This window comes from Littorina saxatilis, linkage group LG1 (assembly GCF_037325665.1).
Source record: "Littorina saxatilis isolate snail1 linkage group LG1, US_GU_Lsax_2.0, whole genome shotgun sequence".
Taxonomy (NCBI): domain Eukaryota; kingdom Metazoa; phylum Mollusca; class Gastropoda; order Littorinimorpha; family Littorinidae; genus Littorina; species Littorina saxatilis.
This window is the reverse complement of record NC_090245.1, coordinates 4,744,553-4,771,737: the sequence shown is the minus strand read 5'-3', so window position 1 is coordinate 4,771,737 and position 27,185 is coordinate 4,744,553. Positions and strand designations below refer to the sequence as shown.

Genomic DNA, 27,185 nt, shown 5'->3' with positions numbered 1-27,185 from the left:
GGGGGGGGGGGGGGGGGGGGGGGGGTTCCTCCTTTTTTTTGGGGGGGGGGGGGGGGGCAAATCAGCGAAGGTGGGGGGGGGGGGGTACCTTTTTCTCATCGGATTTCACATTGAATAAAATTTGTTAGAGACACACACAAAATTTATTTAAAAACAAAAAACCCAAAAAATCAAAACACTTAAAGCAAGGTACATGCTTTTTCCAGGGGTGGGGTTCCGGAACCCCTGGAACCCCCCCCCCCCCCCCCTGGGTCCGGCCCTGCACCACACCTGAGTTTCTCTTCGTCAGATAGGCCTAATAAAGTTTTCTATGTCTATATTTCACGCTCTCCGATGCTGACACCTGTCACAGTGAGTAACACAACATTCCCTTTCAGCCATAGCCTTTTCTCACACAACCCTTCCTATTCATTATATAGTTGGTCGGAGGTTGTATCTCCACAAACCTCCCTAGACCTCTTCATTCCCTCACCCCCCCACCCCTCCCACCACCACACATGCACTTTATAATCCCCTCTCTCCCTTCTTACTCCCACACCCCTTACCTCCCAGCCACTATTTTCTTACTCCAGCTCGAACGAAGAATTAAGACATAGATTAGGTCTACTGGACCTACACTTTAATTACCCACAAAAAAACTCCCCTTTGAAGACTCGTTTTTCCCCAGATTTTCTGTTCCTAATGTCTGGAAATGTATCCCCATTTTAAACACCCTCCTGTTTCAGACCTGCGTTTCTCTCTCAGATTGTTGGAGGTACTGTTCTTGTCTTGTTCCTTCTTCTTCCTGAGGACAGTGGTTTGACTGGCCTTCCGTAGTGTGATTTTACGAGTGTGTCGTGTAGCCTTCATGAGGACAGTGGTTTGACTGGCCTTCCGTAGTTTGATTTTACGAGTGTGTGGTCTAGCCTTCCTCATGGTGCATCATGTAGTCTTTGGTCAGCTTCTTGTCGTCATGTTTCTGAAAGAAAAACCAGGTAGTTTTTTTAGGATCACCACTATATAATGATACAGTCGAACCTATCATGGCGAACACCAGTTCTCTTTGTAACGACCAAATCGTCATAACGACCACCTCTTTATAACGACCACCTTCATAACGACCACCTCTTTATAACGACCTCCTCTCCACTACGACCGCTCCAGAGAAACACCGACGAGGTTCTTTTCTATGTAATTCCCCTTTCCATAACGACCACTTGTCTATCAAAGAATGACACCGCTTTTGGGAGGTCGCTTGGGTGTCCGGTGTAACAAGGCTCTTCTGTAGCTTGTTATTATTTCCAGCTATGTGTATTGTACCAATTGACTGTGGAATAAAACACTGTTTAAACCAAAGAAAAACCACCTGGAACACTCAGAAATTCGTCCCAAAGCCTCTGACGCATTCATCCTGCAATTCCTCCAATGACTCCTCCATTTGTCTACGGTTCAGTCATCTACATAGAGCTATCCATCCATTTTATTTGACGGATTAGTAACACAGCCGTCGGTTTCTACAGCCTGGCAGAAACGAACGGGGTCGGCTGGGTAACCCTGATCCCTACTAATAATATAATAATAAAGTGTATTTATATTGCGCCTATCCCTTACAAAAAACAAAAATATTTGGCTCTAAGCGCATTACAACATGTGAAGGACTTGGTACAATCAAGTCTGACAAATACAACAGCACAATATACAGTCGGTCTCTTAGGTAAAAGCAGCTTCGACAGTTAAACACTTCTACTAAAAGATCCTCTAACAATTTACAAACATGGTTAAAGAACATCGAGTTAATAGGAATTAAAAAAAAAAAGGTTCTTATAATAAGACTATCTAGCGAACGACGAAGAAGAAGAAGAATAAAACTATCAATGTCAATGTATAACAAGTCATTCAACGTAAATGGCCAAAGAACAACAATAAAACAATGGTGATAAAACAGTTATACTCAATGGCTAATAACGAGGCAGAGTTTTCACAATGAGCTACACGTCTTTTTACATTTAGTCAAGTTTTAACATAGAGGGGGAATCGAGACGAGGGTCGTGGTGTGTGTGTGTGTGTGTGTGTGTGTGTGTGTGTGTGTGTGTGTGTGTGTGTGTGTGTGTGTGTGTGTGTGTGTGTGTGTGTGTCTGTGCGTGTGTGTGTGTAGAGCGATTCAGAGTAAACTACTGAACCGATCTTTATGAAATTTTACATGAGAGTTCCTGGGTATGATATCACCAGACGTTTTTTTCATTGTTTGGATAAACGTCTTTGATGACGTCATATCCGGAATTTTGTCAAAGTTGAGGCGGCACTGTCACACCCTCATTTTTAAATCAAATTGATTTAAATTTTGGCTAAGCAATCTTCGACAAAGGCCAGACTTTGGTATTGCATTTCAGCTTGGAGGCTTAAAAATTAATTAATGACTTTGGTCATTAAAAATTCAAAAATTGTAATTAAAATTATTATTTTATAAAACGATCCAAATTTACGTTCATCGTATTTTTCATCATTTTATTATTCCAAAAACATAAATATGTTATATTCGGATTAAAAACAAGCTCTGAAAATTAAAAATATAAAAATTATGATCAAAATTAAATTTCCGAAATCGATTTAAAAATAATTTCATCTTATTCCTTGTCGGTTCCTGATTCCAAAAACATATAGATATATGTTTGGATTAAAAACACGCTCAGAAAATTAAAGCGAAGAGAGGTACAGAAAAGCGTGCTATGAAGCACAGCGCAACCACTACCGCGCTAAACAGGCTCGTCAATTTCACTGCCTTTTGTACGAGCGGCGGACTACGGTCATTGTGAAAAAATGCAGTGCGTTCAGTTTCATTCTGTGAGTTCCACAGCTTGACTAAATGTAGTAATTTCGCCTTACGCGACTTGTTTGTGTCTTACCTTTTGAGATTTCCAGACGTCGTATCGTTTCTTTTTGTTGATGATGCCTCTTTTCAAGGTCGGCCATACTTGTATGATGTGATCGGGACTCAACACCCTGTCGTCTCCGCAGCCTGTAGAAACGGAAATGAAATTGTCACGGAAATGAAATTGACGTTTTCCGGAAATATCTCTGTCGGGAATTACAAGCGTCGTGGAAGAGTTGCGCCCCTTATCTCGGACAAACAGGTTCGGAAACACGTGGTCGACCACGATCAACGATCGCAGCGAATACTCGACGATCGCAGCGAATACTCGATGTGTGTCCGAGATAAGAAGCGCAAGTATTCCACAGAGCTATGCAAACTAAATTTAGTTGTGTCGCTTATATTCACCCTGTCGACTGCGACCAAAGCAAGATTGAACGGCCATGCTCCTTTTTGTGCCCAGTGGGACATTTTCATGCATGAATTTTATAACTGACAAAAAAATGAGCCATCTGCACAGAACGTTACAAGGCTGTTGATTGGCGGTGTGTGTGTTGCAGAGGAAAGAAGTTTTCATTCTGCCTGGACAAATCTGTGATAGCTGACACCATAGACCTTTATTAGATATCTAAATATAGGTCCCTGCTGACACACGATTTTTTAAACGTATGTTTAATTATACACACAATGCTGTGTTAAATTACTCAGGAAAGAAAGCCTACCTGTGAGGAAGCTGACGAAAAGGCCGATGAAGATGACGACGAGTGCCGACGCTGTGCCGTACCACAGGTAAGACAGTTCGTACAGCCCTAGCCCGTCATATCTGAAAGAATTCAACATGAAATTAGTGATAAGTCTGATATTCATTGGGCGAAGTCGACTTCGCGAAGTGTACTGCACGAAGTGTACTGCACGAAGTGTACAGCACGAAGCTCGCTTCACGAAGTGTACTGCACGAAGTGTACTGCACGAAGTGTACAGCACGAAGCTCGCTTCACGAAGTGTACTGCACGAAGCTTTGTCACTGAATTTTCGGTTAAGTCGACTTCCGGCTCAGCTAAGGACAGCTAGTCTAAAATGAGAAACACGAAAGTTTTTTAAATCTAAAATCAAGCAACAAGGAAGATTAGTTCATGGAACGTATACTTAAGGACAAAACAAAATATTGACAAGTAGGCCACGTCGCTTCAAGTCTTTTTGGTGGACGGACTTGGCATATACTGATGTATCCTAGTCGAAGGATTCTCGTATCCTAAGAAACAAAACATTAATGACAAACTATACCAATTACACAAAACATTAATGACAAACTATACCTATTACACAAAACATTAATGACAAACTATACCAATTACACAAAACATTAATGACAAACTATACCAATTACACAAAACATTAATGACAAACTATACCAATTACACAAAACATTAATGACAAACTATACCAATTACACAAAACATTAATGACAAACTATACCAATTACACAAAACATTAATGACAAACTATACCAATTACACAAAACATTAATGACAAACTATACCAATTACACAAAACATTAATGACAAACTATACCAATTACACAAAACATTAATGACAAACTATACCAATTACACAAAACATTAATGACAAATATACCAATTACACAAAACATTAATGACAAACTATACCAATGACACAAAACATTAATGACAAACTATACCAATGACACAAAACATTAATGACAAACTATACCAATGACACAAAACATTAATGACAAACTATACCAATTACACAAAACATTAATGACAAACTATACCAATGACACAAAACATTAATGACAAACTATACCAATTACACAAAACATTAATGACAAACTATACCAATTACACAAAACATTAATGACAAACTATACCAATTACACAAAACATTAATGACAAACTATACCAATTACACAAAACATTAATGACAAACTATACCAATTACACAAAACATTAATGACAAACTATACCTATTACACAAACCAAGACGTCTCTTTTTGACCGTCTCATCCAAAAAGAAATCTCTGACTTCAAAAGCGAAACAGAGTTTAAGAAAACGTCCAAATGCCAATAATAGCGTCCCGTCAAAATTCGATCACAAGTTTATTCTGAATATTATTAACTCCCTATGACCTGGCGAAACAAATCTCGAGAACGCAGTTTGTCTCGGTGACTTCGTAATACTAGCAGTAGAAAATTCCGTTTAAGTTCACCGCTAGGATGTGCATCGGTATCATATATCATTAAACAGAAGAGATGATTGGTTTGCGCGGAAAAGGAAGGCATGACTCACTCCGGAGAAGGCGGAGGAGCATCAGTAGATGACGATAAAAACGTCGAGCTCAGGAAAGATGACGTAGTTGTCGCAGTCTTGGCGGTTGTGGCTAAAACGGCTGAAGTGACGTTAGTCAGCATTTGTGACGCTGTCGACAATGACGTCATGGTCGCCGAGCAGTTGAGCGGCCAGAGAGGGAGGATGGAACCCTTCGGCCCGTCAATCAAGGTTCCAACCCCTAGCCAGAAACTGAAGGACAGACCGCAGAGCAGCCCCACACCGGCACCCTGCGATGGAAACGAAACATCTGTGGACTTGCGTTGTATGCTGTGATCTCACCAGTAAGGGTTTAGAGTAAACATACGTGGGATGGTGTGAGAGAGAGAGAGAGAGAGAGAGAGAGAGAGAGAGAGAGAGAGAGAGAGAGAGAGAGAGAGAGAGAGAGCGAGAGAAAGAGAGAGCGAGAGAAAGAGAGAGCGAGAGAAAGAGAGACAATGACAATGACAATGACAAATTCTTTATTAACGAGGGTAATGGCATAAGGCCTAAAAAAAAAAAAAAATAGGTGTGGTTACGGTAACCCGACCTACCCTATTTTTAGGGGCCGACCCTATAACTTTTTATTACATTTGTCAAAAAAACAAAACAAAAACGAGTGTAGAAAACGCAATGAAAGCGAAATCGCCCGAGTCGCACACTTATTTCCCTGTCAAGTAGGTTTAATTTGTACACATTAGAAAAAAAAGAAAAGAAAAAAAAAAAGTAATTGCCTACCTTCCTACCCTATTTTTTTGGCTATGTTACCGTAACCACACCTAATTTTTTTTGGCCTAAGCAAACAGGTGCTTTTTTACATCCAGCCCTCGCCCATGGGAGGGTTTAATCTAATGATAATACGTTTTTAAAAATGTTGAAATATCAATTAAAGAAGTAATAAAAACAAAACGACAAACAAGCAAACGATTAACAGACTATACAGAGAGAGAGAGAGAGAGAGAGAGAGAGAGAGAGAGAGAGAGAGAGAGAGAGAGAGAGAGAGAGAGAGAGAGAGAGAGAGAAGCACTGTATGCCTGCGGGATACTGGCTGCATGTACAAGGGAGGCTAGCATGTGCGTTACAGAATAGACTAGGTGCGGTTGTCGACCATGCATTGAGAGCCCTTTCCACACGTTTTCTCTTTCCCAACAGATACACGCAACTCCACCCCCATCCAAACCTCCAAAAACCGCTCCCCGGTTTTATACAAATCCTCATGCAGCAATAACTTACCTATGAGATGACTTTAGGAAAGAACTTACCGAGTACACTTGGCCTAGATCCCATTGACACGGACAGACAGATATTAAGACAGACTGACACAGACACAGACAGGCACACACACACGCGTGCTCGCACTCACACACACACACACACACCAATCACACACCCTCTCCTCCCCCTTACCAACACCCCCTGTACACCCTTACACACCCCTCTCCTCCCCCTTCCCAACACCCCCTGTACACCCTTACACACCCCTCTCCTCTCCCTTCCCAACACCCCCTGTACACCCTTACACACCCCTCTCCTCCCCCTTACCAACACCCCCTGTACACCCTTACACACCCCTCTCCTCCCCCTTCCCAACACCCCCTGTACACCCTTACACACCCCTCTCCTCTCCCTTCCCAACACCCCCTGTACACCCTTACACACCCCTCTCCTCTCCCTTCCCAACACCCCCTGTACACCCTTACACACCCCTCTCCTCCCCCTTCCCAACACCCCCTGTACACCCTTACACACCCCTCTCTACCCTGCACGTGCATCCAACACTGACCCAGGAATTGGCACAGGGGAAGAACATGCCGAGGATGAAGAGTCCGAGCAGCGGTCCGCCGGTCATTCCCTGCGACTTGATGGTGATGTTGACCAGTGTCTGGTCCATCAGGCCCGCAAGGTACGCCAACCCAATGGTCACCATGCCGAAAACCATGGCTGAAATGTGGTTGAAACAAAATTATATTCAAATAACAAAAGGGAAGTAAGCGCTCTAAGTGCATACGACATGTGTAATGGTGCAAGCGAGAGTTATACGGAACCAATCTCCTGGCACCTGAGAGAATGAACAACATTGAAATGAACAAGCGACTTTCATCCTCATAACAATTGTATTCAAAATACATGACATGAAACAATTGAAAATATGCAACTAGGACATAATTCTCAAGCAAAGGCTTCTTTTACCTGACCAAAACAATACTAAATTACACAAATGTTCACGATGGTGAACATGACAATGATTAACCAGAAGAACTAATTGTGGGAAACTAAATCAAAACAGAGGAATCTACATAGAAAATATGCTGAGATTTAAAAACAATTTTTTTTTAAGGCAAAACCTTTCACAACGAATCGAAGGGAATCTCGATTCCAGAATCACTTTGTTAGTGATTTATGTGTACAATAATGTGGAAGGTACTTCTTAAAATAAAAAGAAGCAATTCATGCAGGTTTTATGTAACGGTTGCCAGCTGAACACATTGGAAATCAACACAACCCACAACACAAATCACAAACTCAAAGTAAGGCCAAGACAAAAACACCAATGTTTCCGATTCCCTTACCGACCCTTAGTTTTTCTCCCGATATTAGAACTTTTGTTTGACCTTTTCACCCCCCTATATCAGAAACTACAAAGACTTTACAAGGGAAGCTTCTCCACCCCAACAACAGAGTGAGCACGATTTTTGACCGATATAATTATAAAGCCTGTGTGCATACAATAAAAACTTTAAACAAATTAAAAAAAGTTAGCGACCTACCGACCCTTATGTTTTTTGCCTTGTCATCGGAAACAGACATCGTACATTTTGTTTGCTTAACGAAGCGAGCAAGCAGACATCGTACATTTTGTTTGCTTAACGAAGCGAGCAAGCAGACATCGTACATTTTGTTTGCTTAACGAAGCGAGCAAGCAGACATCGTACATTTTGTTTGCTTAACGAAGCGAGCAAGCAGACATCGTACCTAGGATCTTTTTCTTCTTCTTTGAACATGTTTTTACTTCTTTTACGTACACATATAACATAACAACAAAAGCAGACACAAAAAGACTAAAAATTCATCTTTAAATCAAAAACAAAAAACAAACAAACAACAACAACAGGCATTCAGTCACATAGCCAAAATTCAGCCCATGTCCAAATGATATAAGTACCTAGAATCTTGGTGATGACCACTGCCTGGTGTTCAGGCAATTCCCTGTGCTTGACCATCGTGTAGAAAGGTTTGACCCCGTCCTCCAGGTAAACCAGGGCCAATGCGTTCACACCTGACGACACTGTGCTGTTGGTGGTAACAGTGGTGTCAAGAAACGGAGGAAGATATTGAGAACACACGGAGGCAGGTGGAAAGAAATATACACTTAACAAGAAATTCCTCCGAGGTAGGAAAAACACCCCCGTCAAAGGGAAATAACCTTCTCAGTTGGTGGCAGTGACTGAGTGAGAATGGTTATTTCCCTTTGACCATTAAGATGTGCCTCTATAAGTCCTTGTATAATTTTAATCCACCAATAACTCCCTAACCGTGTGTTTGACTGGTCCCAATTTTTGTAAGGACCGTCTCAGGAATGTATAGAACCTGTTCACCAAGTTTGGTGACGATCGGTCCGTTCATTCTTGAGATCTATATGCGAACACAAACACACAAACAAACAAACAAACAAACAAACAAACAAACACATCGACCGAAACCTATACACACCCCTATACCGGGGGTGTAATTAAATAGAGGGCAAGGGACATACGTTTGTATATACACAATCGCAAGCTCACACTTCTCTCCCCCCCCCCCCTCTGTCTCTTTGTCTCTCTGTCTCTGCCTCTGTCTCTGTAGGTCAAGCTGTAACACTTTCTTGGATTTTTTGGCACACGCGGTTACGCACGAAATTACGTGCGCAATGAACGCACGCACGCATACACACAAATACACACAGTCGCACACATACACACACAGAGTCGCACAACTGAACACACACACACACACACACACACACACACACACACACATACATACGAACGCATGCACGCACGCACACACACATACACACACACACACACACACATACATACACACACATAAACACATACACACCCATGACGGACATACCGACGAACACGCAAAAAGGCAGCATAACATAAGTACATTTAAAAAAACACCCAGATAGAAACAAAACCAGTACCTGAGGGAAGCACTAAAAATACAGGCGACGAAGAGTCCAGGCAGACCGGGATATTCCCCAAGCACGTCCATTACCATTAGTGGTATCAACTGAAACACAAGACATCGGATCGCATAGTGATTATGTCCACTGCACGTGCACACAAACAAAATTACAGTCAACATCATCTTTTGAAATACTTAGCAAGCTTTTACTGACATGTTGACAAAAGCAAACACTCTCATAACAATTATGAGAACATGCATGGACACTTTGAATATCAAGCAGAAGCAGTTTAAACAATTGAATTGAATTGAATTGAACTTTATTTAACAAGGGTTAAGATTTACACGGTCCTGAAGGATAAACGCACATGGATGGAAAATCACTTTGACAATACGCTTTATCAAACAAAAACAAGGACTGAAAATGATGGGGGGCTCAGGACACTCCAGTCCCATGCACTGACCTATATTCAGGGATCGCGTTTACGCACGATTTTTGCGTATTTGACGCATTTTAAAAGTCGCTGACGCGTTTTTTTCGCCGCGCCGCGTAAGCCATACGCAAAAATATTGTAACTTTTTCTTGTCTTCACGCAGCGCTTTTGCTCTGACTTAATAATCACCCGATCCTGAAACTGACTATAGGGCTCGAGAAGTGACGACACACATGAAATCTGCGCGTCAAAACTGAAGTCCGTTTCTTTTTGCATCGAAGTATCTGTATCTGTCTGTATCTGTCTGTTACGCTGCACTTGTAGAACAAGTCATCCAGATGTCTGGCATAGTTGCAGCGGAGTGGGGGGTGCGCAGCTAGTTCTTTATCGTCGTCTGGCTACTGCCAGCGCCGACTTAAGGCTCTCGGTCGATGCCGAGGTTACAGTTTCTTCATCTAATTGGTTCCAGGCCACAACTGTCTTTGGAAAAAACGAATGTCTGTATTGCTCAGTGTTACAGCGTGGCACAGTGAAGCATCTGCTATTGTTCCTGATGTAGTTGTCTACTGGATTCGAGGTGCTAAAGTCTCTGGAAGATTGACGTGGACGAATGAGGCGTCCTGGTTTTTGAGGGGTCAGGAACTTGTCAGGCGGGATTGCCGGCACCAGCCCCTCAGCCACTTTGTAGAAGGAGGTTAGACGCAGGTGTTCGCGACGTTCCTGGAGGGTTGGTAGTTGGAGCTTGTGTAGGAGCCCAGTGACGAAGCCAGGAGTCGTGGTTCTGTAGTCACCAGAGATGAAGCGGGATGCGTTCCGCTGTATGCGCTCCAATCTCTCGACGTCCTGCTTAAGGTATGGGTCCCAGATGGTGGCACCATACTCAAGAAGAGGGCGGATGAGGGCAAGGTAGGCGTTGTGCCTGCAGTTTGATGGGCAGTGGCGCAGGTTGCGGCGGAGGAATCCGAGGGTGCTGTTAGCTTTCTTAGTGATGTAGTTGATGTGGGTGGACCACTTCAGGTCGTTCGAGAACTGAATGCCAAGGTAGGGGTTCGTGGGTACACTCTTGAGGATGGTGCTGTCTAGGGAATAGAGGTAGGAGGAAGGGGTTTTCCGTGCTAGAGTCATGACGTAGCATTTTGTAGCGTTGAAGCGCATGCCCCATCTCTCTGCCCAGGATTCAAGGCTCTTCAGGTCTTCCTGGAGGGCGATGTGGTCGCTGAAGTCAGCGATCTCCCTGTAGAGGAGGCAGTCATCTGCGAAGAGGCGCACTTGGGACTTGACTGCATCCGGGAGGTCGTTGATGTGGCAAAGGAAGAGAAGAGGCCCTAACACGGTGCCTTGCGGGACTCCAGAGTCGACAGTGGTTGGGGCGGAGGTCGTGCCTTCCACAACTACCTGCATGGTACGTTGGGTGAGGAAGGTCTGGAGCCAGGCGAGTATGGAGCCGGAGATTCCGTAGCTGTTGAGTTTGTGGAGGAGACGATCATGGGGTACCGTATCGAAGGCTTTGGAAAAATCCAAGATGGCCATGTCGACTTGGCGCCCCCGGTCGTATGAGGATAGCAGGTCTTCTGTTGTTGTCAGGAGCTGGGTCTCTGTGGAATAGCCGGATCGGAAGCCATGATTTAGATTTGTCAGAATGTTGTTGGTTTCAAGGTGGGATAGGATGTGGCGGCTAATGATGTGCTCCAGCATCTTACAGGGGACAGACGTGAGTGAAATGGGGCGGTAGTTGGCTGGGCAGTGACGGTCGCCTTTCTTGAACGCGCACGCGACGTTGGCACTGAGCCAATCTTGTGGGAGACGCCCAGAATCTAATGAGAGCTGGTAGATGACGGACAGGGATGGTGCTATGTGGTGGGCTAGGGTCTTAAGGACGATGTTGGGGATGTTGTCGGGACCAGAGGCTTTGTTGGGTTTGATGTTTTGAAGGAGTTTGGCGACACCGGCTGTGGTGATACTGATGGGCTGTATGGTGGCAGTTGGTGGTAGAAGATTTGGCAGCGTGCTGCTGGTACTCTTGGTGAAGACAGACTTGAACTGTTTTAAAAGAAGGTCAGCTTTGGTCTGGCTATCACTGTGGAGTCTACCGTCTTCTTTTAGCGGGGCCACACCTGTCGAGTCTTGCTTTTTCGCCTTGATGAAACGCCAGAAGGGTTTGGAGTCGTTCTGGTCTAGTCCCTCTTGGATGGTGCCATTGATGTACTGCCACTCGGCACGCCGGAGCTCTCGTCTGCAGTATTTCTGGTAGTTCCTGTAGGGGGACCAGCTCTTCGTAGCCCTTGCACGCTTTAGCAGTTTCTTCTTGCGCTTGAGCATCCTCCTGATGGAAGCGTTGAGCCAAGGCAAGTTCTGGGGTCGCCGCAGTGTGAAGGACGGGATGTTTTTCTCCATGGAGCTAACGAGGAGGCTCTTGAACGTTTCCCAGAGGGTGTTGACGTCCTTGCCTGCCTTGTATTCCTCTTCGACTGTGCTGGCTGCATCGTCCATGTCCTTCTTCATGTTGTCCCAGTTGGCCTTCTTGAACTTGTAGCTCTTGCGCGCTTTCTGCGGGGTAACCTGGGGCCTGGTGTTGAAGTCTGACACTACGATGTCATGGTCTGAGATGCCAGGTGCGCTTACAGAGGACTTTACAAGGGAGGGGTTGGAGGTGAAGACCAAGTCTAGGATGTTGGGGCCACGGGTGGGGGTGTGTTGGATTTGGGTGAGGAGGGAGGAGGAGGTGATATCGATCAACGACTGCTGTATGGCGTTATCTCTGCCGGATGAGGAAGCGGTGTGGGTGGACCAGTCGATGTTGGGGCAGTTGAAATCACCTGCTAGGATGACTTCTCGTTGGAGCTTGCCGTTGTTGGTGAGCTTGTCAAACGAACGTAACGAGGGTATTACCAGATAATGTCTTGTCGGATAATGAAACAGACATTAGCTGCTCTCCCATCTCGCGCTTCCAAAAGGCGGAGAGTGTGTCTAGTCGTATTAGAGCGGGAAACAAACTCGCAAGGCCCGAAGGTGGGAGACAGCAGGGGTGTTATTCGACAGGCGTGCGCGGAGTTCGACAGGAAAACTCGCCGTATTTAGGTAAGGAGTGTCTTTAAGTCTTTCGTGCGTGTTTTGTTTGTGTCTGTACGTGTTTTCGTAGTACGCAAAAATATTGGTCCGTGACGCGTTTTTTTCGTTTCGTTGCGTATGACTTACGCGTTTTTTAAAAAGCTAGCGCGATCCCTGTATATTCAGGGGACAGAACTCAGATAAAAACAATGAGGTTATCGTACTTGTTTTGGATTCCGGATGACTCAGGCACAGTACATACTAGAAGGTGCTATCGGCGTATCCCTTCTACCGTTAGGCTAAAGGTAGAAACGTATGTTTTGACGACGACCGTGCGTTCCCTACTTCCAAGGTACACACCACATTCACGCTCAATCGGCCTATAAACACCAGAGATCTGAGTGCGGACAGAAGGACAAACTGACACACAAACAGACAGAATTAATCTTATATCAATCAATCAATCAATATGAGACTTATATCGCGCGTATTCCGTGGGTACAGTTCTAAGCACAGGGATTTATTTTTTTAATTTTTATTTTTTTATTTTTTTATTTTATGCAATTTATATCGCGCACATATTCAAGGCGCAGGGATGTATTTATGCCGTGTGAGATGGAATTTTTTTACACAATACATCACGCATTCACATCGGCCAGCAGATCGCAGCCATTTCGGCGCATATCCTACTTTTCACGGCCTATTATTCCAAGTCACACGGGTATTTTGGTGGACATTTTTATCTATGCCCATACAATTTTGCCAGGAAAGACCCTTTTGTCAATCGTGGGATCTTTAACGTGCACACCCCAATGTAGTGTACACGAAGGGACCTCGGTTTTTCGTCTCATCCGAAAGACTAGCACTTGAACCCACCACCTAGGTTAGGAAAGGGGGGAGAAAATTGCTAACGCCCTGACCCAGGGTCGAACTCGCAACCTCTCGCTTCCGAGCGCAAGTGCGTTACCACTCGGCCACCCTCATGATAACGGTAGAGTCATTTGAATTGTGTATTGTGTACGTAATTGTGTTGCATTTATTTAAAGTTTATTTGTTTTTAAATGTGAAATTGTTGCTGTTATATTTAAGATTGATTTAAGGCGCTTACGTTGTGTGTTGTTGCTGTTATTAAGATGAAGATATTTAAGATTGTAAGGCGCTTAGAACTATTTTAGGATTTGCGCCCTATAAATACCCTTATCATTATTATTATTTACGAGGATGTGACAACAATGCTAGAAATGTACCTGATCAAAAGCGTCAATCCTGCCGGTGAGGAACGGATCACAGTGGAAGTACCTGGCGTATGCCACCAGCCCCAGTATCACGAAGATGGCGATGGAGAAAATGTTGGCCGGCAGGTTGATGTACACGGTCCTGGAAGGATAAACGGACACGGATGAAAAATCACTTTGACAATACGCTTTATCAAACAAAAACACAACACAATAGAAACCAGTTTTGGTAAATTCTTCACCAAATGTTCGTCAGTGAGTCTGTCGCTGACTTCTTCAGGATGTCAATGTCAATCAATACAATCTTTATCATTTATCATTTCTATTTTTGATGACACTGTCGTGGAAGTGAATTATGTATCTGTTTTTATCTAAGTCGACTTTACCTGTAAAGTTCGCGAAAAAGAGGATCTTTGTAATTAATTTCTAAAGAAGTAAGCGAGTGTCGAGTAGCAATATACGTGCGCATGTGTGTACGACAACTTTCTGACTTTCAGGTTTCCTTGCTTGTTTTAAGAGAATTTTGTTTTAAATGAGTTTATATAGCTATTCAGATGGACACGTGGGGGAATTCGGGGGCTGTGATTGGATGGTCTCAACATCATCATCAAAGCATAATGCTACGTAAGTCGGCCATTTTTGCCAATATCCAAAAGCATATTGGCAATAACAAAGACGCATGGTTCCGGCTTACCCATCTGTACCACACGATGTTAACAATCGACAACAGCATACACTGACAACTTGAAATTCTTCTCGGGAATGTTTTTCAGCTTTACAAATGTCGATAGCATACCCTTTTCTGCTAACTTCCCGATGAAACAGGACTAAACCAATTATTTTCTGTCCCTAAACACCACAAAATGCCCAAAGTCGAATGATGTACAAACAGGGGAGTAAAACGGAACAGCCGTTTTTGTGTGCCTGTGTGAGCTCAGTTGCTGACTGACACAAACTAGTTTCGCATTCGGCTTTTCTTATCTCGTAACTCCACACTAAATACCCCACTTCCCCTCTGAAGTATTGATGTACAACCCATGGCACTAACATTCATGTAGTCGTTTATAACTGAGGTTGAAAAATTCGCTTCATGACGAGACAAGTATAAATGCCATTCACCCAAACTGAAAACTTCGCTGCCGTCTGCTCGCGTTGTACGGATTAACTGTTCTCTTCTCCTCCCCTTGTTGCATCCTAGTTCTTCAGTTGTTTCTAGTTTTCCGTTGATGTTTTGTTTTGGTCTTCTTCATAAGTAGTCTTGTTCAAAATTAAAAAAACTCAAACTTCTTTTTGTTGTATACGAATGAACTAATAAAACGCTGTTTAACAGGTGTGTTGTCAAATCGAGTTTTTTTTTCTCCAAAGTCAGTGTGGTGCCTGCGCAAAACTAATGCGCATAAGAAACGGCGTCTGCTATCAAAACCTGAGATCAACGCATCGACGCAAAAACTGTCATTTTGTAAGTTTGGAACAACAAATCAAGGTTAGAACAGCTATATAATCGCTATTGTATTTTCAGCGTAGCATTTGTTTGTTTGTTTGTTTGCTTAAAGCCCAGCCGACCACGAAGGGCAATTTCAGGGCGGTGCTGCTTTGACATATAACATGCGCCACACACAAGACAGAAGTCGCAGCACAGGCTTCATGTCTCACCCAGTCACATTATTCTGACAGTGGACCAACCAGTCCTAGCACTTACCCCATAATGCCAGACGCCAGGCGGAGCAGCCACCAAATTGCCAATTTTAAAATCTTAGGTATGACCCGGCCGGGGTTCGAACCCACGACCTCCCGATCACGGGGCGGACGCCTTACCACTAGGCCAACCGTGCCGGTTTTCAGCGTAGCAATAGGGTCCGATATTTAGACTCGAACAAGTATAATGCGACTCGTCTTCGACTCGTCGGCATTATACTTGTCTCGTCTAAATATCGGACCCTATTGCTACGCTGAAAACACAATAGCTGTTAATATTAAGTGAGTGTCCAGAAACAATATATCTAGTGCTTCACATAGCCATGACCCACCATCACATTTTTTGGGGGGGATTTACCACTAGTTTTTCTGGAAAGCCCATTTAGTATGAAGACTCATGGCACTTGTTTGCCATCTGAGCTCCTGCATTTTCTTTAGTTATGCCCTTATATGTAACCCTGCCCCCAAGGTGCTATTGAAAAATGGGGGTAGGTCTCATCTGAAGCCCTTTTCACGACCTAAAACTGTCCTATATAAACAAAAATGATACCAATGGAAAGGAAATGGATGCACTGATATTGTTACATTACATTACATTATAATTCTGGCAGCAAAATTTGTTACTTCCGGTTTTTATCACCATCTTAACCAATATTTCGGAGAAAAAAATGAAGCATCAACCGTTCCCCGTGGGGTCGTCCAAGGATGCAATATGATTGTATCAATAATGTGTACTCTACTCTTTTTTTGGATTTGCATGTGATTAGGAACAATGCTATATTTGTTTGTTTGTTTGTTTGTTTGCTTAACGCCCAGCCGACCACGAAGGGCCATATCAGGGCGGTGCTGCTTTGACATATAACGTGTTCCACACACAAGACAGAAGTCGCAGCACAGGCTTCATGTCTCACCCAGTCACATTATTCTGACACCGGACCAACAAGTCCTAGCACTAACCCCATAATGCCAGACGCCAGGCGGAGCAGCCACTAGATTGCCAATTTTAAAGTCTTAGGTATGACCCGGCCGGGGTTCGAACCCACGACCTCCCGATCACGGGGCGGACGCCTTACCACTAGGCCAACCGTGCCGGTACAATGCTATATGCAGTTTTGCAAAAAATACACATCATTAAAGTTCTGAGTTGCAATGATTGGTCAGCAGTTTCAGACCATCTGTTGCTGAAAAACAAGTAGGACAGCAATGTACAGAAGTCACACAAATACTGGTCCAGTTCCATCAAAACATCCGCTAGCAGTGCTAACCCATTCACTGATCAGTCCAGATGCTGATCATCCTCACTACGAGCTGCTGAGGATGTCGACCAGTTCAACTGGCAAGATGTCTGATGCACACCACTCAATCTCCAGAGCCCCTCCCTCTCCAGCCTTCCACCCTCTGCGAATAGGACCTGGCATTCAGAAATGAGCACATGAGGTGGAAAACCTGAAGGCGGACCCCCAATTGTTAAAGCGTTGATCTTGCCAAACAATCATGTAGGCTTTCTTTGCCACTGCCAAGTCGAACGTGAACAAGGTCCACTCCTGGTCCACTTCTTTGGTTGCGCACTGTGACAAATGAAGAATGTGCTGAACTGTCGCGTTGTCAGTGACTGGATGGAGGACTGGAGGCATGTAGTCAACAACGGACTGCTCTTGTATGGCTTGCATTTCTCTCCCAGTTAGTGATATCCATCCTGCCCATCCTGGAATGTGCTGGTCATCCGCACACTTACGCCGAGCAAGGATCCAGAGAAAGTCAGAGAGTGAAGCGTGAGTCACAACTTCTGGCACAGAAATAGTTGTGTCCACCAAGGTGAGCTTAGGCCCAATTTCTGCTTTGCATAGCAAGGAGGGAGATCTTCAGGGCTGAACTCAACACTCTCACGGCTTTGCTTAGGACGCGCATCTCCTGTAGGTGGGACTGATTCAGAGACCTCCTGAATGATAATGCCGTGTGCGGAATGTGTTGTACCAGATCTCGAAACTGTTTCTTCCTGCAAGTCAAAATTATCCCAACAGAAGTGGGTCACAACATTGTTCTCTGGACGAATGGTAGTTGGCAGCAGGCTGCTGTTTTGCATGATCTGGTGACACACAGCAGTTTCCATCTGCAGTACGCCTCCGTGGGATATACAGTGCCCGAAACGATTCAGCATGCTGAGCAACTCTGCACTTCCTGTCAGATGTCTGACTGCTGTTGCAAGTACAATGTGTTTGGGCATTTTCCACTCGTTGTTCGATACGGCATAGCAGATGTCCTGTGCTATTGACAGCCCGATCCTCTCCTTTCTGTCTGAGGTTTCTTTTCGCCCAGAAAGCATGACCTTCAAGAAATTCAGCAGGACTGGAGGTGGCAGGATCTTCTGGGATGCAATGAATGAGACCGGTGGTGGCCAGGGACATTCTTCTGCTGAACGGTATGCCTGGATGATCAAACGCCTCAAGATATGGGCCGCCTCTTCTAGTCTCCTCTTATCAGATGCTGCCGCCTCAAAGGCTTGTTCAACAGCCTGCCCAACTAGCAACTCTGAGGAATAGACAAGCTCACTCCAAAAATTTGGCCTCCAAAATTTCAGACTCTCACCAAAATGGCCAACAATTTTCTTCTTCAGGTGATGAGTTTGGAAATCAGGGTTGTAAAAGTCAGGGTGTTTGTCCTGCATATAGGTGCATTATCTCTCCCGCAGCATGGCCATACGTTCAACGTGGTGCCTGTTGATGATTGCATCTTCAATGTAGTTGCAGATGTACTGAAAAGCATCTGAGCATGCCTTCATATGTTCTTTGGAAGTTGCCTCTCGCTGTTCATGCCTCTTACGATTGCGCACAAGATCACGTCGGCATGACTCATGGAAGTATGCTTCTCTTGCCAAGAGATCCACCTGCACTCGTGCCATCAGTTCAACATCTTGTTTCTCACTTGCTGCCGCCTTGAAAGCCTCCTCGGCAGATTTTGTTTCACATCTCACAAGTTTCTCAAGATGTGCCTTGCCACAGGGCCGGACTAGGCAAAGAGGAGGTTTTTTTTTGCCAGTGGTGGTCCAGGGGGATGTTCCTCTGCCCCTTGTAGGGGTCAGGGGCTTTGCCCCCTAAAGCTGAAGGGTAGGTCATATTCTGAGATAGGAAAATCGTCGCTCCTTGCATGAAACGGCATAAAATAAACAATTATAATATTGTTTTTAAATAAGTGAGGTATATGTTTAGGCTGGGGGGTTGCGCAACCCCCAAAACCCCCCGGTAGTCCGGCCCTGTTGCGACTTCGTGCCCTCTTGTACTTTTGGTCACAGATTATGCACCAGTCACGAGGAAAAAGCGTTCTGGTAGAGTCTCCCATTTTACGACGTTTTTTCCGGGATGTTGAGGGCTGATCTGTGTCGTTATCATCACTCACATCCTCAGGGCTGCTTTGCTGGTCATCATGACTTCTCTTTCTCAAATACTTCAAGTTTGTGAATGACTGGTAGCAGCGTCTATGAAACCCATGGAGAGTATCATCTAATATGTCAGGGAACGCATCCAGGACTGCTGCACATTTTGAATCAAGTCCTGCTGTCCTACGCAGGCGGCAACATTCCACAAGTTTCTCTTTTGTCTGCTGACTAAGTGGCTTCACTGCTGGGTCAAACCTGACCTCAGGGCAGTGGATGATACACACCTTTTGTGCAGTTTCTGTCCGTCTTGGCTTTTTCTTGCGCTTGAAAGATACTGGTCGTTCGTCACTCATTCTGATGTATTATATCTTCAGTGCATCAGACGAAAGAAGTATGATCTACAACAAAAATCTCCTGCGAGTTGAAGAGAGGTGCTGTGTTGAGGGGGAACTTCCTACTGCTCATTAGGGGACAAAATAATATATTACCAAAACGTAATACAAGTATGATGATGAGTTTAGATTTTCTATTAAAAAAACAGAAAAACATCCCCATCCTTAGAAATCAAAGCGCAGAGCCGACTCGATAAAGATGTATCTGCGGCTATGCAAATCCACATCACAATAAAATGTCATAATTATGCTGAAAATGTTTATCCTAATAATGATAACTTACAGCTTCCACATTGAAACAAAACCAAATGATTATTGATATTATTATGGATTTTGTGATGCTAATTCTAGCCCTGCCCCGAGAGGCCAAACATAGGGCCCAAAGAGGGAACATTTGCTTACCGGAAGCGAATGTGAAAAACACAATAAAAAGCATAATGAAACAAAAAAACTCACCATATGACAACACTGATATACTGCCTTACTGACAACATAAAAACATTATAAATTAAATCATTTGTGTGGCTGTTGTGAGCTTCTGACTAACCCTACCCCCAAAAGTTAAATATAGGGTGCAAAGAAGGAAAGTCCGCCTATAAAGTGTGATATATCTGAAAAAAATGCAGGAGCTCAGATGGCAAACAAGTGGACTTTGACTTCTGGCATGAAATCCTTCTAGGAAATCCAAGTGAGAAATCCCCCCCCCAAAAATGTGACCTTTCACTATGGCTATGTGACGCTATATATCTATGTACACCCCGGTGCGTGGGACACCTTACAGACAGCCAGTTTTATATGTTTGTTTCCAGAGACTTACATCCTACAAGAAATCGTCTTCAACGAGTGACCAGAAGCAATACACTTACGCCTGTGTGTAGGACAACTTTCTAACTGCCAGTTTTGCTTGGTTGTTTTAAGAGAGTTTTGTTCTAAAGGAGTTTATATTAAAGGCACAGTAAGCCTCCCGTAAACCATCACAGAGCTCCCCGAGCGTCTAAATACAGTACAAGCATACTTCCATTTGAACGCTCACCGAACGGGAACATCCTGGCTGCTTTCTGTCGAGCGTGAGACATTTTCAAAGAATTTATTTTCGTAGACTTGTTCCGTTAACAACAACGGCGCCTCGTTTTTGCGCTAGACCTAACTTTTAAAATCTAAATAATAAATTGACAGCTTGTTACACAAACATTCTTTAATCAAGACAAGATCAGAACAATTCGAAGTTGTGAAAGTTTAAAAAAAGAAAAGCCCGGAAGCAGGGTCACGCAAGGGTCGTAGCAGACGACGGCCGGTTTATCAGTGCAAATCGCCGTTCCTCTCAACAGTCAAAAGCCATCGCTGGAGTTCTTGTGAACCACAGCCGTTGTTTCGTGCATAAAAAAAACGTGCTATTGTAGATAAGCTCACGTCGAGTCGCATTCAAATGACTAACTATGACGACTGCATTGTGAAAAGGGAAAACTGGATCACACGGGTTCACGATGGCTCAGGGGTAAGATAAACCACGCAAAAATAAATTCTTTGAAAATTGTTCGCTCTTTACGGAGGGCACCTAGGATGTTCTCAATTGGTGAGTGTTTAAATGAAATGGTGTTTGTACTGTGTGTAAAAGCCTGACCGTATCTGTGATGGTTTACGGGAGGCTTACTCTGCCTTTAAGCGAGTGTCCAGCAACAATATTGGAGAAATCGTCTTCGACGAGTGACCAGAGGCATTACACTTACGCCTGCGCATGGGTGACCTTGGCGACGGCCAGGTATCTCTGCACGATGGCCTGGTTGATGCCGTACAGGCTGACCGTGGTCACTGCGCCCCCGATGACCAGGCCCCACACCGTGTGCCGCTTTCTCGGGTCAAGGTCAAAACTGTAATACAATACAATACAATACTATGCAATGCAATAAAATACAATACAATACAATACAATACAATAAAATACAATAAAATACAATAAAATACAATAATACTTTATTATCTCAAAAGAGAAATTACATTGTGGCTGAACACAACCAACAACACCCACCAACCAACCAAGTTACCAAACAACCAACCAATCAGCCAACCAACCAACAAACAAACAACCAATCAGCCAATCAACCCAACAAACCAACCAATCAGCCAACCAACCAACAAACAACCAACCAATCAGCCAACCAACCCAACAAACAATCAGCCAACCAACAAACAAACAACCAATCAGCCAACCAACCAACAAACAACCAACCAATCAGCCAACCAACCCAACAAACAACCAACCAATCAGCCAACCAACCAAGTTACCAAACCACCAACCAATCAGCCAACCAACCAAGTTACCAAACCACCAACCAATCAGCCAACCAACCCAACAAACAACCAACCAATCAGCCAACCAACCCAACAAACAACCAACCAATCAGCCAACCAACCCAACAAACAACCAACCAATCAGCCAACCAACCCAACAATCAGCCAACCAACCCAACAAACAACCAACCAATCAGCCAACCAACCCAACAAACAACCAACCAATCAGCCAACCAACCCAACAAACAACCAACCAATCAGCCAACCAACCCAACAAACAACCAACCAATCAGCCAACCAACCCAACAAACAACCAACCAATCAGCCAACCAACCCAACAAACAACCAACCAATCAGCCAACCAACCCAACAAACAACCAACCAATCAGCCAACCAACCAACAAACAACCAACCAATCAGCCAACCAACCCAACAAACAACCAACCAATCAGCCAACCAACCCAACAAAAAACCAACCAATCAGCCAAGCAACCCAACAAACAACCAACCAATCAGCCAACCAACCCAACAAACAACCAACCAATCAGCCAACCAACCCAACAAACAACCAACCAATCAGCCAACCAACCCAACAAACAACCAACCAATCAGCCAAGCAACCCAACAAACAACCAACCAATCAGCCAACCAACCCAACAAACAATCAGCCAACCAACCAACAAACAACCAACCAATCAGCCAAGCAACCCAACAAACAACCAACCAATCAGCCAAGCAACCCAACAAACAACCAACCAATCAGCCAACCAACCCAACAAACAACCAACCAATCAGCCAACCAACCCAACAAACAATCAGCCAACCAACCAACAAACAACCAACCAATCAGCCAACCAACCCAACAAACAACCAACCAATCAGCCAACCAACCCAACAAACAACCAACCAATCAGCCAACCAACCCAACAAACAACCAACCAATCAGCCAACCAACCCAACAAACAACCAACCAATCAGCCAAGCAACCCAACAAACAACCAACCAATCAGCCAAGCAACCCAACAAACAACCAACCAATCAGCCAACCAACCCAACAAACAACCAACCAATCAGCCAAGCAACCCAACAAACAACCAACCAATCAGCCAACCAACCCAACAAACAACCAACCAATCAGCCAACCAACCCAACAAACAACCAACCAATCAGCCAACCAACCCAACAATCAGCCAACCAACCAACAAACAACCAACCAATCAGCCAACCAACCCAACAAACAACCAACCAATCAGCCAACCAACCCAACAAACAACCAACCAATCAGCCAACCAACCCAACAAACAACCAACCAATCAGCCAACCAACCCAACAAACAACCAACCAATCAGCCAACCAACCCAACAAACAACCAACCAATCAGCCAACCAACCCAACAAACAACCAACCAATCAGCCAACAAACAACCAACCAATCAGCCAACCAACCCAACAAACAACCAACCAATCAGCCAAGCAACCCAACAAACAACCAACCAATCAGCCAACCAACCCAACAAACAACCAACCAATCAGCCAACCAACCCAACAAACAACCAACCAATCAGCCAAGCAACCCAACAAACAACCAACCAATCAGCCAACCAACCCAACAAACAACCAACCAATCAGCCAACAAACAACCAACCAATCAGCCAACCAACCCAACAAACAACCAACCAATCAGCCAAGCAACCCAACAAACAACCAACCAATCAGCCAACCAACCCAACAACCAACCAACCAATCAGCCAACCAACCCAACAAACAACCAACCAATCAGCCAAGCAACCCAACAAACAACCAACCAATCAGCCAACCAACCCAACAAACAACCAACCAATCAGCCAACCAACCCAACAAACAATCAGCCAACCAACCAACAAACAACCAACCAATCAGCCAACCAACCCAACAAACAACCAACCAATCAGCCAAGCAACCAACAAACAACCAACCAATCAGCCAAGCAACCCAACAAACAACCAACCAATCAGCCAACCAACCCAACAAACAACCAACCAATCAGCCAACCAACCCAACAAACAACCAACCAATCAGCCAAGCAACCCAACAAACAACCAACCAATCAGCCAACCAACCAACAAACAACCAACCAATCAGCCAACCAACCCAACAAACAACCAACCAATCAGCCAACCAACCCAACAAACAACCAACCAATCAGCCAACCAACCCAACCAACCAATCAGCCAACCAACCAACAAACAACCAACCAATCAGCCAACCAACCCAACAAACAACCAACCAATCAGCCAACCAACCCAACAAACAACCAACCAATCAGCCAACCAACCCAACAAACAACCAACCAATCAGCCAACCAACCCAACAAACAACCAACCAATCAGCCAAGCAACCCAACAAACAACCAACCAATCAGCCAAGCAACCCAACAAACAACCAACCAATCAGCCAACCAACCCAACAAACAACCAACCAATCAGCCAAGCAACCCAACAAACAACCAACCAATCAGCCAACCAACCCAACAAACAACCAACCAATCAGCCAACCAACCCAACAAACAACCAATCAATCAGCCAACCAACCCAACAATCAGCCAACCAACCAACAAACAACCAACCAATCAGCCAAGCAACCCAACAAACAACCAACCAATCAGCCAAGCAACCCAACAAACAACCAACCAATCAGCCAACCAACCCAACAAACAACCAACCAATCAGCCAACCAACCCAACCAACAACCAACCAATCAGCCAACCAACCCAACAAACAACCAACCAATCAGCCAACCAACCCAACAAACAACCAACCAATCAGCCAACCAACCCAACAAACAACCAACCAATCAGCCAACCAACCCAACAAACAACCAACCAATCAGCCAACCAACCAACAAACAAACAACCAATCAGCCAACCAACCCAACAAACAACCAACCAATCAGCCAACCAACCCAACAAACAACCAACCAATCAGCCAACCAACCAACAACAACCAACCAACCCAACAAACAACCAACCAATCAGCCAACCAACCCAACAAACAAACAACAAATTAAGAAGCAAACACAAAATCGGAGACATTAAAAACATTCAAATCCTCACTCGATAAAATTATCCAGTCGACCTCCCTCTGAGGACCGCCTCCACACCTCGTCCACTCCCCCGACATCCATGACGCCTTTGATGATGAGAGCGATGACGCCGACGAAGATGATGACAGCCTGAAACGTGTCTGTGTACACCACTGCACGGAGACCGCCCTGTCAACATGACGTCATCATAATTACGTCATTTGAACAAGAAGGTCTCCACTGTTAAGGAATAGTGAAGCATAGTTGGGTAGAAAGAGTTTTGATGACAGGCTTTTATTAACAAACCCAGAGATCTAGGCTAATATTAATTGGCAAACACGCGATTAACATTGACTCAATTGGAATAATTATGTAAAGCATATAGTCGGAAATGCACTTGAATTAATCTTAACCTTGTTCTACCATTTTTTCATTCCTCATAAAATATCCTTTCACATAATCATCTCATTGTTCGGGCACATCACCACATCACTGACCTCCCTGGTCTCTTTCTCGCCCTGCACCACTACGTCATGAACACTGACGTCATTTGACAACTTTTCTGTTTAAATTTGGCCAAAAAGCCATATTCATTTATAATTTGTTTTTCGAGCCAAGAGAGAGAGAGAGAGAGAGAGAGAGAGAGAGAGAGAGAGAGAGAGAGAGAGAGAGAGAGAGAGAGAGAGAGAGAGAGAGAGAGAGAGAGAGAGAGAGAGAGAGAGAGAGGTAGGGAGTGTGTGAAGGGTGAGAGAGAGGGGGGGAGAGAGAGAGGGGGAGAGAGAGAGAGAGAGAGAGAGAGAGAGAGACAGAGACAGAGAGACAGACAGAGAGAGAGAGACGAACACACCCACCACAGCAGTGTAGACAGTACATATAGTTCCAATTCCCAGCACAGAGATCCACATGGACAGCTTGGTCACTGTGGAAAGGAGAGGAAAGATTGCTTATTTAGGCACCCACATACACCCACACACACACCCACACGCACCCACACATAGGCTACACACACACAAGCACGCACGCACGCACGTACGTACGAACGCACACAAACACACGCAAACACATTCATGCAAACACACACACACACACACACACACACACACACACACACACACACAGAGGCACACACACAGAGACAAACACACAGAGACAAACACACACATACACACGCACACACACACACACGCACGCACGCACGCACGCACGTACGAACGCACACATTCACACGCACACACACCCACACACCCAACACATACACACACACAAACACATTTAGTTCACTCATCGAGACTGTTGTAGAAAGTTGACGTAAGGAAAGGCTTCATTTAGCGGAGAGTGTCATTTACCTAAGTAAACTCACCGTGACTAAGCGCCAGAGATGGGGCGTAAAGCACAATTGCCATGTAGAACACCTGCAACAAATAACATCAACAGTAAAAACCAACAAGTCAACAGTCAACTCCGCATTTTACTCTTAGAAAGGCGAGCAGCGACTCAAAATGTAACTTTTCGAAGACTGCTAAATTTTCAAGCGATTTGATCAAAAACTGAGGGCGTGACAGTGCGGCCTGAACTTACTTTCACAAAAGCCGTATATAACGTCATCAAATACATTTATCGTAAAAACGAAAAAAAGATCTGGGGATATTATACCCAGAATATCTCATGTGAAGTTTCATAATAATCGGTCAGGTAGTTTTCTCGGAAACGCTCTACACATACACACGCGCACACACATACACACATACACACACACACATACACACACACACACACACACACACACACACACACACACACACACACACACACACACACACACATACACACATACATACACCACGAACCTCGTCTTGATTCCCCGTCCATGTTAAAACATTTAGTCATAACTTGACTAAATGTAAAAAAAACCATCTGATTGTTTTCATATCTCTTTCCAGACATTCGAACGTTGGGCAGGGGAAACCACGACATAAATCTCTCGTATCTCGTAACAACAACAGTACGTGTGTGTGTGTATTTGTATTTGTGTGTGTGTTGTGTGTGCCCCCCTACTGAATTGAAAGTAGTCTGTTCTAAGCGAAAGACAAGAAGAAGAAGAAGAATGTTGACAGCACCTAACCAAGGACGATGTGCGGTATGGGCCTTCTATTGACTTACCATTCTCTTGACTTACCATTTGAAGACAGAAGACTATGGAGCCTAACAGTCGCACCGTCCTGTTGAACCGCAGCTCCAAGTACTGAAAAACAAAACAGTGTTATTTGAATTCACAATTAGATATATCTAATGTGATTTACTTGAGGCGAGC

The 27,185-nt window shown here is 44.3% G+C and overlaps 1 protein-coding gene across 1 annotated transcript; it reads right to left on the bottom strand.

Moving 5' to 3' along the window:
• Nucleotides 1-507: 507 nt before the first annotated feature.
• Nucleotides 508-27,144, bottom strand: LOC138959775 (sodium-dependent multivitamin transporter-like). Its single transcript, XM_070331389.1, has 13 exons — nt 27,051-27,144; nt 26,235-26,286; nt 25,726-25,793; nt 24,906-25,063; nt 21,254-21,394; nt 14,079-14,208; nt 9,366-9,454; nt 8,340-8,467; nt 6,960-7,117; nt 5,159-5,427; nt 3,571-3,671; nt 2,883-2,995; nt 508-958 (listed from the first exon to the last, which is right to left on the bottom strand). Exons 1-13 carry the CDS (start codon nt 27,051-27,053, stop codon nt 902-904), a joined length of 1,467 nt encoding a protein of 488 aa, XP_070187490.1. The 5' UTR covers nt 27,054-27,144; the 3' UTR covers nt 508-901.
• Nucleotides 27,145-27,185: the final 41 nt, after the last annotated feature.

Bases quoted from the DNA above. Each gene is read 5' to 3' on its own strand.
- LOC138959775 (XM_070331389.1), bottom strand. The intron at 14,209-21,253 runs GTAAGTGTAATG...TTATCCTTCCAG, and splicing joins AAGGTCACCCATGCGCAGGC to GACCGTGTACATCAACCTGC. The intron at 5,428-6,959 runs GTCAGTGTTGGA...TTTCCATCGCAG, and splicing joins TCCCCTGTGCCAATTCCTGG to GGTGCCGGTGTGGGGCTGCT.